Source organism: Aedes albopictus, chromosome 2, assembly GCF_035046485.1.
Source record: "Aedes albopictus strain Foshan chromosome 2, AalbF5, whole genome shotgun sequence".
NCBI classification, from domain to species: Eukaryota; Metazoa; Arthropoda; class Insecta; order Diptera; family Culicidae; genus Aedes; species Aedes albopictus.
Window position 1 is genome coordinate 136,834,361 of NC_085137.1, and position 12,405 is coordinate 136,846,765.

The window sequence follows — 12,405 nt, forward strand, 5'->3', positions numbered from 1 at the left end:
CAACAATGGAACGTCAAAAAATATATTACAACTTTTTTCCTATCCTGTCAACGATCTCCACCTGTTGATGAGTATGTGAGCTAAAAATTAGCTTTTCGCACAGCTTGCTACGGACCGATTCCGGTCAGTCAGTCAGCATTCAGTAAGCGAGCGCACTCCCCGTGGGGTCGGAAAATTAACAGTATTCAGCTCATCAAAGTGGGTGGCAGCCTGCCTTTCTTGCCCGTAGAATGCATTCGTTTTTTTTTTCGAAATTCTGAAATTTCTATGAATTCATCCACGGTGCAAAACGGTGAGTCGATAAGGAGAGCGTCCAACATAGCTCTGGTCCTCAAAAGTTCCTACCTCATGCTTCCACGGGTCAAGCGATGACAAAGACCACCAGCACATACGAGGCGGTTGAATTCGTGTACTTGGGCTCACTGGTGACCGCCGACAACGACATCAGCGGAGAAATTCAGAGACGTATTATGGCAAGAAATCGAGCTTCCTTTGGACTCCACTGAAATCTACGATCAAACAAAGCTCGCTGTCACACGAAGTTGACTATCTACAAAACGCTGATTTGACTGGTAGTCCTCTATGGGCAGGAATCATAAATCCAACGTGCAGAAGATCAACGCGTCTTTGGAGTTTTCGAACGGAAGGTGTCGCGTACCATCTACGGCGAAGTGCCGATGGAAGACGGGAATTGGAAAAGGCGAATGAACCACAAGCTGCATCAGCTGCTGAGAGAACCAACCATCGTCCATACCGTGAAAATCGGGAGGCTACGGTGGGCGGGTCACGTCATCAGGATGTTGGATAGCAACCCGACTAAAATGGTTCTCGAGAGTCATCCGACCGGAACAAGAAGACGTGGTGCGCAGCAAATTAGATGGGTCGATCAAGTAGAGGACGATCATTTAGACCATATATATTGTCGCAAAAACCTTAATCCTCGCAACAGCCCTCTTCGACGCCATTGCGTCGTCGTCGCTCATCACTTCCGATTAACTAGGGCTGCAGATCCACGGAATTAGCTACATAAATTATTGAATTTTATGATTTTCCGTTACGCTTTGATAACCGCGCGTTAGTTATAGGAAGGTTTGCCCTGCTTCATACCAAGATATCTATGGATAATTTTTAAACAGTTTTTTTTAATACCACCAGGTACAAATGAGGGAAGGATGTAACCTCCGCGCATCGAGGCCCACCACCGGGGTCTAACTAGAGATGAGTTCGTTATTTTATGCATGGGTGTGTGGGATTTTATTTCCTTCGTCGCGCTGTGGCCACTCCGGTTGTTCACTGATAGTTAACGAACTAACAGCGAACCATTAACACTTTCCTCATTATGATAGTGGTAATTAATGAGCCCGGGTTGGGTTAAGCGCCGTGCAAATCAGGCACACCGATCTCCTCCGGTCGTAAAATCGGTAACGAGATGCTCACTGGTAGGAGGCAGACAACATGCTGTAATATTTCATAGAAAGCTTCAGAATTTGGGGTTTTTCATTCTGACTGTTTGTTGATAAATTATCATGCACAAGCTTGGTGCTCAATCTCATCGAACACGGTCACCAAAGCTGTCGACCAAACCTGTTCCACCCAAACAAAAAAAAAAGTTGCGCAAATTTAATCTCCATATCCGCAAAACCATATCGAACAATTTATAAATCAAAAGTCGCACAACATTTGCGGTTTTGGCATTCCGGTGCACCGGAGCCAATCAACAGATTATAAGCCACGCCACACACAAAATCCCCCTCGCGACTCCATTCGTCCCAACTGCTGCTGCTGCAACGCTATCGTATTGTGCATTTATCGTTGTCTCGTTGTCGTTTTTGCTGCGGCTGCCTCCGGGGCCAACCGTGGCTTTGTCCACCGTTCCACACCATTCTAGAGCGGAGGCTCAGTTTCAACAAATATCGAAAATCATCATCAATAATTTTTATTAATATGTTTTTTAACTAATGAGGATGATATATGTTTGTTTTCATTAATTACAAAATGATTAATGACCGCCGGTTGTGGAATCGCGCTGTGCGACGACGAACCCTCGGCTTTGTGTTGCTTTTCCATTCGTTTGGCTGCTTTTGTCGTTCTATGCTCGCACTGGCTCAGCATCAACCAGGTATACAGGGGATGACCAAAATGTTTGGGATAGGCAACTTTTTTTCTCCCACAAAAAAATTCAACATGCTGTAACTTTTCATAGAGTGCATCAAAAAATCTCAATTGCCATTCAATTATTTCACTATTAGCGAACGTCCATAAATTACGTCACGGAAAAAAATGCTCATTTTCAACACCACCTACCCCTTATGTCACACTGTTTGTATGAGACCTCTAAAATATATATATATGTATAGGTCGTCATACTTTGCTGAACCCCCCCCCCCCTCCTTCTTAAAAGCGTGACGTAATTTATGGACGTTTCCTTTCGTCTGTTGCACCTCGTAATATTACGAGTATCTCTATGTGTTGCTAGTTGTGTGTCTACTGGCTCCAATGTATTTTGAAGGGGTCGCAGTATCTGTATATCTCTAGATATTTTTTTGTAGCGAAAACACGCAAAAAATAATATACGCTACTCTTAGAGCATCTTCGTGCATTTCTGATAACTTAAAAACATTCACTTGGTGATCTATGTCATCCAAACTATTCTGGATTTAAGACCTTAAAGCTCTACAAGCTCTACTCTTATATCTCTTTACCTTATCGGTGTGAATCTTTCATGATTATTTCTGTCGTATCTTATTATATTACGAGAATATCTATGTGTTGTTATTTATGCGTCCACTAGCATACAAATGATCTTCATATTTAGTATTTCGAAGAATGGATCATAGACCTGTTCACTTTGAAACTTTTTTTCTCCGATTCTCCGTGACACATCAAATTATCAATCCACATGTAAAACCAAGTCTTCAGTCCAAAATTGAGCCAAATTGAAGAAAATTTAAAGGTGTATCAAATCGATTTTGTGTTTTTTTAGCCGTTTTCACAGAATTTTACTCAGAAATTCACAAAATTGCTCCAAAAAGATGCCGGAGATACCGTTAAGATATAGTTAGAACAATACTCTACAATTTTGCCGAAGACACTACGGTGTTAAAATTGCGTATTTCGAAGTTATTCAACAATTTTAGTTAAAAAATCACGAAAAAACACTAAATTTTTACGATTTTACATATAAAAGTCATGTAATTTGACATTGTTTTAGGTGACTAAATTAATTAGCGATTACTCCTTTGTGTAACGAACATTTCGTTCATACATCGTTTTTGTATAGGAATTCGTTTTCATTGACTAATTATCAAAAGTATGTCACGTTGATACTAAAAATCGCACAGAGTTACCAGCACGAATTAAAACAAAGTTACCCATGATTAAGACGTCATGCCATCGTATTCTAATGTCTTTAGATTTAAGTATCAGAAATGGTGCAGATGTTAAGGCTCGAGCTTGCGGATCAGAAGGTCCCAGGTTCAAGCTCAAATACATGATAAACTTTTTTTTTCTTTCTTTGTAGCAGTTAGGATGATGGATCTGCCATGACTTACACGCAATCTCCCAAAGAATAATGATCGGGACCTGCCAATTAAGCCCATTTGAGGACTAGCTAGATATTTAGTTTATACTTGTTGACAATAAATCGTGTCGACGATATCAGCTGGGCGAAATATTGACCATCTGTTTGATAATGATCAATTTAGCTAAAACAATTCAATACGATGATGGAACTGCTTCTGGATGCAACATTTTACAGACAACTGTGGGTGGAGCTTACTTGTTATCTATCTACCCACAAATCAGCACAACTACACGATGAAGGGAAACTTCATTCTCACCATCCACTACGGTTCCGAAACAATGCTATGATTCCAAATTGCAAAGAGATGCAGTGCGTAGTTTCATTAACTTATAGCAGGATCGAGACGCAAAAAAATGCTATTCCAGACTCGAACCTTGAATCTTTGAATCCACAATCTCGTGCTCAACCAACTGCATCAAATTTAAACTGATGCAGATGGGACAAAGAAGTGTAATGACGTTTAAATCATGGGTAACTTTGTTTTATTTTATGCTGGCAACTCTGTACAATTTTTAGTCTCAACGTGACAAACTTTTGATAATTAGTCAATGAAAACGAATTTCTACACTAAAATGATGTATGGACGAAATGTTCGTAACACATAGGAGCAATAGCTCATAAAATTAGTCACCTAAAACAATGTAAAATTACATGACTTTTACATGAAAAATCGTAGAATTATTGTATTTTTTGGTGATTTTCTTACGAAAATTGTTGAATAACTTCGAAATACGCAATTTAAACACCGTAGTGTCTTCGGCAAAGTTGTAGAGTATTGTTCTAACTATATTTTAACGGTATTTTCGGTTCCTTTTTGGTGCAATTTTCTGGATATTGAAGTACATTTTCGTGAAAATGCTCGAAAAAACACAAAATTGATTTGATACACCTCTAAACCTTTATCAATTTGGCTCAATTTTGGACTGAAGCCTTGTTTTTGCATGTGGATTGATAATTTGATGTGACACGGGTAGGTCAAAAAAAGTGAACAGGTCTAATGTATATCTAACCACGGGATTTTTTTTAAGTACCCCAAGATTTCCTCCAGCATTTGTGGTCAGGGTGCAAAATGTTCAAAGTCATTGACTGAAAACAACACGAATTTGATTATTTCTGCACTCAATATTCAAAACAAACATTTTCATTTTCGCTCTTCCTTTTCACACAGTCAGTCATTTCGTGGTCATTGAATATGAAGCCGATCGAGAAACATCTTCATAATTACCTACGTTTATGGGTACGATTCCCACTAAAAACGCTCCACGACAATCAAATGGGACAAGATCTGTGTAAAGTACCATCAAATGTAATCGAAACGGATATATTTTATCAGCAATTTAACACTATGGAACTTGTTTACAAATATTCATTGACTTTCATTCAGTTGACAAATAATGACTATCGAGCAGCTGACTATGAATATGCAGGCGAGTGAATGAAAATTGCCACCCGGTGAACTACAGCGCGTCTGCTTGAAAATTATGTGCACTGTTTGTGGTAGAGTACCCCCAGGATTTCTCTGATAATTTCTCCATTATTGCTCCGGAAATCACTGCATAAATACTCTGGAAATTCCCTCCAGGACCCCTACTCCAGGTGTTCTCCAAGAAGTTTTCCAGCAACAATGCATGCTTCTCTTCAGAATTCTAAAATCACTAGGCATTCCTCCAGAAGTTTCTCCGGAATTATTTTCAGCAGCTGTTCTGAATTTTTTCCAGGAGTTTCTCAGGAATTACTCCGAACGAAACTTTCAAAAAATCCTGCAGAATTTCCTCGGGAATTCCTCCAGGAGTTCCCCGGGATTTCTCCAGGAGTTCTCTGAAAACTTCTTCAGGTAATTTTCCCAAGAGTTCCTCTAGAAATTTCTCCTGAAATTCGTCCAAGATTCCCCCAAGATTCCTCCAGCAATACCTGCAGGACTTTCTTTAGGAATAACTGCTTATTCTAGGAATTCCTCCACAGTGTCCTCCAGAAATTGTTCCCGGAATTCCTCCAGCAATTCCTACAAAGGTTCTTCCAGGAATTCCTCATAGGGATTCCTCCTCAAATTCTTCACGGGATTTATTTTGTCATTTTTCCAGGAATTGTACAAGAAATTCCACCACGAATTCTTCCATGGGTGCCTCCAGAGATTTTTCCAGTGATTCAACCAGGAATTCATTTTCCAGGGATTCAACCAAGAAGTCATTTTCCAGGGATTGCTCCTGTAATTTTTACAGGGATTTCTCCATGAAACCCTGCATGAATTCTGCTAGAAAATCCTACAGAGATTTCACCAGAAATTCCTCTTAGGATTCCTCAATCATGTGATGTTGAACATTGTCATATTGTCCATCACGAGAAAACATTTCCTGTAGCGCTACGACATCGACCCCGGCTCTTAAGTAAATTGATAAGTTTGCGGGTGCTCCCGACGAAGTTGACTGATTGACAATTTCACGTACCTACCACTACTAAGTGGACTTGCAATCGCGAGTCCTTTTTATTCGCTGAGGTCGTTGCCATTGATATCCTTTCCAATTGTCTTTTACTGGCTTACCATGTGGAGCAGACGCTTGCGGCTTGCAGAAGTCAGTAGTCCTCGAATGCTACAAGAATTCGAGCTTCTCACTGTATCTCTTTTTATCTGAAGTGCCAACTGCAAAGCCGTTCATAATGTATTATCAACTGACCTTGGTTCGTTCCCCGACATTTTCCGTTGAATTTCTCGCTTCCTTGCTTTAGTTGCTTATAAGTAAAAACTGTTGCGTTTTCGTCGTGGATATTTACCATGTTCAACGCTTCTACTAATCGCTTTCCCAAGCATCCCGTGTGTCATATGAGAGCTACGGCAGCGCAAATGGTGGTTGTATGACAAAATGAGCACAATGCTATAATTACGTCATATTAACTTCTATACAACCAAAACTTTCGCTGCCGTAACTCTTGTATGACATGTGTGTTACAATTGTGTGTTACAAATTACATAATCACATTGTAAGAATAATAAGTGTTGTGTTCCGTCTCGCGTCGCGTCTTATTAGTGTTGTCGAGGTTCTTACGTTAGCGCAAATCCCAAGAATTGAAGTGACATGTGTGTTGCTTGGGTTTCAATTAACTCATATTGGAGCTTGGACGTCAATTTATTTCCCAGAGGATGTAGCAAAATTCCTTCAGCTGCAGATGAGCGATTTTATTCCTAATTATCGTTAATTTGTCGATTGACTTCTTGGCTAACAAATCATCGGGAACTTTACACGATACATCTGAAATACTCATAGGAGACGAGCCTCTTAAGTAAAGATTCATCTGACATGACATGCCCAAAAACTTGGTGGATTATTCAGCACCTGCAGCCTTGAAGCTTCGAGGTAGACTTGAACGCCCAACTTTCAGGATTCGTAATCGGTTCCGGAAAATTGCGGGATTCCTTGAACGGCTGCGACTTCCAACTTTCCATTCCGCATTTTGTTTGACCATCATCTGCATATTGAAGGCATCTGACTGCGCATAAGCCGGATCTTTCAACAATAGAACAACTGAAGGGGACTTGAACACGTATCAGTTAGAAAGTCCTTCAATATGCTATTGGAAAACTATGCTGAGGACCGTAGAAGATCAATGAACTACAATCAAGGACGTCTGTATCGCCACTGACGAGTGTAATCTGCGTGCAGAAAGCAGAGAAAAATGATCAGAGAAAACAGCGGATCTCAGATGACACAGGCGAGCGAAATTCCGAGGAGCCAAAGCCAGCCACATCGATCAGTTCAGTGGTGCTTGGCTCTCTAAATGAATGTGATGGATGAATAAAAATGAGTGGACAGTCTCCATAGTCGACTCTCAAACATTAGAAACATTCAAACGTTAGAAACATTCGTGATATTTGGGATGTCATCATGTAATTTCTAAAGCAAAACATATAATTCACTGCATTTAATATAATCATTGTGTGTGTAGTTTATTTGCTTGAATTCGTCTATACAACATCGATTTCGTTTATCAAATACATTTATTTGCTTCCACTGTGTCATATCATATAGCGTTCCGATTTATTTTTCCAAAGCAAATTTGATTATGTAATTTTGAAACATATCCCGCTATTAAACATTAAATCCAGATCCATTTGCATTTTTATTTCATCTCATAAGTAGGTAGGTTGTGTGAAAAATTTGATTACAATTTCCTTCTGTTTAAATCGTTCTTATCCCCGTGTGTTTTATGATTAATCTATTTCCCTTTCGTTTGCTAAATTTTCCGTTAAAACATTATGATCACATATGTACAAAACACAAAAATACGATTAAACATTTATTATCCAGTGTGTGTGTCGCTTTCGCTATTTCTTCAACATTCTAAGATACATTTGCATTTTTCCTCTCTTAACTCTATACATATGCGTACAATAGATAAATGTGTCTAAGTCCCGCCCTTGCTCCAGGAAAGTAGCATATTGTTGGCATTGTTTTCCATGTTTAGTAAAAGTACGTTCGTTTAACTATAAAACAGCTAAGTTTGTTTGCATTTGAGAGCGTTTTTTTAAGTGTATAGTGGGCTTTTTTTTTATTGTTCTGTTGTCTTCTCCCAACTTGGTGATGCGTTTCGATCTGAATGATATCTACAGGAGATCCTGCTGTTTGCAGCTCTGAATTCCGAACATTTGTTCAGTACTTTTTTATTTTTCGTGTGATTAGTGATGAAAACAGATCGAACAAAGATTGCAACATTACTTCGAACGCTACGCGATCCGAATGAATAAGATGTGTCGATGAGAGAGAGTAATAAATAACTACGTTTGTCCTACGTGTGTGTGTGTGTGTGTTTGTGTGATTTTATGTATTGATGTATTGATGACTATTTACAGGTGAGTCACACTTGAGTGAGATTCTAAAGTGAAGTTGCGAGATTAGGTTCTAGTACCAGTAGCTCTGCTAATACTGTGTCGTGATATTTCTTGTTTTTCTTTCGATTTGATCACTCAGAAATCCTTGCTTCTTTTTTACAGTAGAGATTCGGGCAAGCCTCTGTTTGGTTTTGAGCAGAGCATTGATGTAACATCATACGATTTATCATGATTTTATTTATTCTTGATCGGTCGATTTTCGCGTTATGCCAAATATCCTTCATTTCATGCTATCGTTGTATCATGAAAAATGATTGCATACTTTCAGGCGCATTGTTTGCATAGTTACATACAATTACTACATGCAAGAAACGCCCGAAAGTATGCATGTAGTATTCTAAGCCGCGTTTCATCTAATGATTCATAATGAAAAAAAAAATGATAATTCGTACGACTGACCAACAACACCCTGACTTTGGGTTCTTGGCCTCTGCATTTTAGTTTGAAGGACTCCTCGGAGAGGGCGATTGATGCGGTAATGAGGCAGACGGAGGCATGCCTTGCGGCTGGTGGTGGTGAGCTTGCGGGATCTGGTAAGGGCTGAAGCGGGTGAAGTGTTTGGCTCGCAGGTCTGGTGAGGGTGATCCGGCCGAGCTGGCCGGACTGGTCATGGTCTGAGCCGGCGGAGGTGGTGTAGTCCTGGGCGGAGGAGGAGGAGGAGCGGCAGCGGCTGCTGCTGCAGCTGCGGCGGCAGCGTTTGGAAGGAAGCCCGGTGGGAATTGTTGAGGCCACTGGCTTTGCCAGAGATGCCCGAGGTTTAGCGCTCCAAGGTTCGGTCGCTGGTACATTTGCGGTATCAGGAGGTCTCCGTAGGGGGCAGCACGTCCCCACATCTGCAGGTGCTGACGGGCTTTTTCCAGCAAGGCGGCTTGAGCGCCGTCCGGATCAGGAGTGGCCCCAAACTGCGCCATCAACGGGTCCGGGAAGAGCCGCAGCGGTGAGCGGAGGTGTTGCTCGAGCAATAGTGCATCCATGGGATCCCTGGAATAACAGAAATGGAAAAAAATGTTCAATGTATAATGTTGGTTGATCTGAGTCGGGGCGTTTTCTGTTTTTCTTAGTTCTAGTGAAGCAATTATAAAATGATAATGAGACGAAGAGTAATGGCAACGCGAAGCTCAAGCGGATGGAATCAGCGAGTTGTGAAAGAAGTGTACGGCACGCAAGCATACATTCCGCGGTCCGCCGCGTTCCGTTTGCGAATGGAAAAAGCTCAAAGTAGGCGGAGCAGTCTGTTGGCAACAGCTATGACTACTACGATGATGACGGGATGATTGATCGGAGGACATGGTTCAGCTGCGAGCGGGCGTGCACGATACGAAAGCTACTATGATCTACATGCTAGACCGGTTACCATGGAACCGTCGAACTCATCTGAACGTTTTTGGTACGCCAAGTGGCATAATTTCACGACTAAAATTAATTTATAATCTATTCGCTTCCTCGATAAAGAGAGCAATTTATCTCAAACTTCATATTAATCAATAATCTCCAACCCAAGGCAAACCTCGCATCATATCGGCAAGAAATCCTTACGTTGCACTTCCACGTTGCAATCCAGAGCACCAACTCCTGCCGGAATCACGCGATCAAAAAACACAGCAAACCCACTAGCGTTGATAGCCCCTTCCCTCATCTCATCGGGCGAGGGAGACCGCCAACAGCCTCCTCAATCCTCTCTGATGTCCGAGACCCACTAATTTGTTGTACACGAGGTGTGAAGAAATCTGCCCTGATGATGCACCACCACCGCTCCGGTTCGTTTATGCTTGAGCCGCCGCCTCATCATCATCATCTTCGCCATCATCATCATCATCAACACCACCACGGACGGTCAGCAGATCACCGCCGCCAAACCGAGCCAAAAGGAAGGCAGAAGCAACCACAACTCGGAGGGAGCGGGCCGAAACGCGTCACCTCTGTTTATCAAGGGTTGTATGAACCGCCGAAGGTAACATCTTCGCAATGTATCGCTTGCTGTATACATTACGGCTTTTCTGTTGAAGCTACCATGTAACGCTTAGATGTTGATGCACATTTGTAATGTTCCATTGTTCAGATAGCGTCATTTAATAACATTTGTATATCACTTTCGGTAAAATCAACTTGCGTTCCGAAACAACTGTTTCTGCTGAGGCGCATTTCACCCCGAATCCCTCGGAACTCCCCACCGCAAGCAGCAACTGCATGGCCGAAGTGCATCCAAGAGGAAAAAGCCTTTAATCAGCGAATCACCATCGGAAAGTGTTGCACACACTTGTGCTCTGCGCGCTCTTGGCTTGCTTGGAGCTGAGGTTGCCGCTTTTGTCTTTAGGCAGGCCCTTCCACGTTCGCTTACCGGACCAGACAGGCAGGCAACGTGTGCACTGTGCAGTGCCAACATCAGCACTACCACCACCACAAAAAATGAAGGGAGCACCGCATCCATTTTCACCCATAAGCTCTTCTTCCAGTTGTTCCGGGTCGGAACCCTTCATCGGAGCGCTTTCAGCCGACCTTCAACACCTTCCTCGGTCGGAAGAGGGCTGGCAGGTAAAGGCATACAGGAAGGGAATGCAGAGAAGCTTTCGGCTGCTACTTGCCGGGGATGATTGGCTAGGGCGGTGCAAGTAGAGCATTCCGGTGATGATAAGAACCCAGCTCGGGTTTTGTTGGGATAGGAAGAAAAGAGGAAAATCGATATTCCAACTCTTGAAAAAGCAGGTTGAAGTGAGTTTCTGATGGAAGATAGAGTTTGTCAATGAAATCTTTTCGCGTGGATTTCCAAAACTTTCAATAAAGCAGGTCCTATTAGTCATGTAACTACATTTGAACAAAAATGTTAGATCAATTAAAAATTGAATGACCCCTTAAAGATATGGGTTTTTAAAATTGAGTTTGATTGATCACCCATAGTTGCAACTACAGTATTGTCAGATCACCTACATGTTCACTAAGAACCAATGAGATAACAGCATGGATCCACGCAGGCCTCTCCAGTGTGTAAGTGACGACCGTCACGTACTCCTGGAATATGCGCTCTTTTTACATCATCCAGTAAATAATATTCTGAAGTGCTCAACGGAAGATCAAACTGGCAACACTGTTCACTCGCACAACACTCACAGTAAACTAACAGTATCGCCATCTGTGATTTTATAATGAAAATATTAATGCCCGACACGGCTATTGTGTTATGCAGATCTTATTGAGATCCCTAGCCTCTGCCTGGCAACTCCAATCCCTACTACTCCGCGGTACAGGCTGGAAACAGCGAGCAACCTCAGGGATGATCGGGCTTTGGTCGAAGGCCGACTGGGAGGGGAGTTTGCTTCTGCAAACCTGAGCATCTGTTCTCCACGAGGAGCGACTCACGACAGTTCAAGTGCCAGGGAAGGACTCTAAGCTCAACTGTGCACTATGATCCTCGAGAAATCAGGAAGTTGATGGCCGGCCCTGCAAGCATAACAGAAAATCAGCAACAGAACCCTACGAATTGAGTCCAACGGTATCGACCCTAGCGACTTGCGATTAGAATCTCGGTACGTGGAACTACCGATCTCCCAACTTCATTTGGAGCACCCGTTAACTCGCCGACAGGATCAATGGTGCTGCAAACGTTTAGAGGTAATCATACCATCTACCAGAGTCGTGGCAACACATGCGAGCTGGAAACATCGTTATAGGCAAAATGCAGAAGCGCGTGATCGGTAATAGGACAGATTGGTGAAGTACTAGATTTGTAGTAATGAGCTGAATTTTAGTATGGTGAGAAGGCCGATTCTCCGTTTCTGCAATGAAATGGTTCAAAAAGCGTGGGTATTATGATTTCTTGCCTAATTTAATGCTGTTTGAGCAAAACTTTGAGTAACCGTGTTGTTGTTTTCTCCATTTCTTGCAACATAAACAACAAAGTTATCCAAAGTTTTGCTCAAACAGCATTAAATTAGACAAAGAATCA

The 12,405-nt window shown here is 42.0% G+C and overlaps 1 protein-coding gene across 1 annotated transcript in view; it reads right to left on the reverse strand.

Annotated features, from left to right (window-relative positions):
* Window positions 1-8,866: 8,866 nt before the first annotated feature.
* LOC115255405 (T-box protein H15-like) overlaps window positions 8,867-12,405 on the reverse strand; it is a 209,511-nt gene continuing 205,972 nt past the window's right edge. The window contains exon 7 of the mRNA XM_062850500.1: window positions 8,867-9,446. Coding sequence (XP_062706484.1) covers window positions 8,903-9,446 — 544 coding nt within the window. The 3' untranslated portion in view covers window positions 8,867-8,902. The remainder of the gene's footprint in view (window positions 9,447-12,405) is intronic.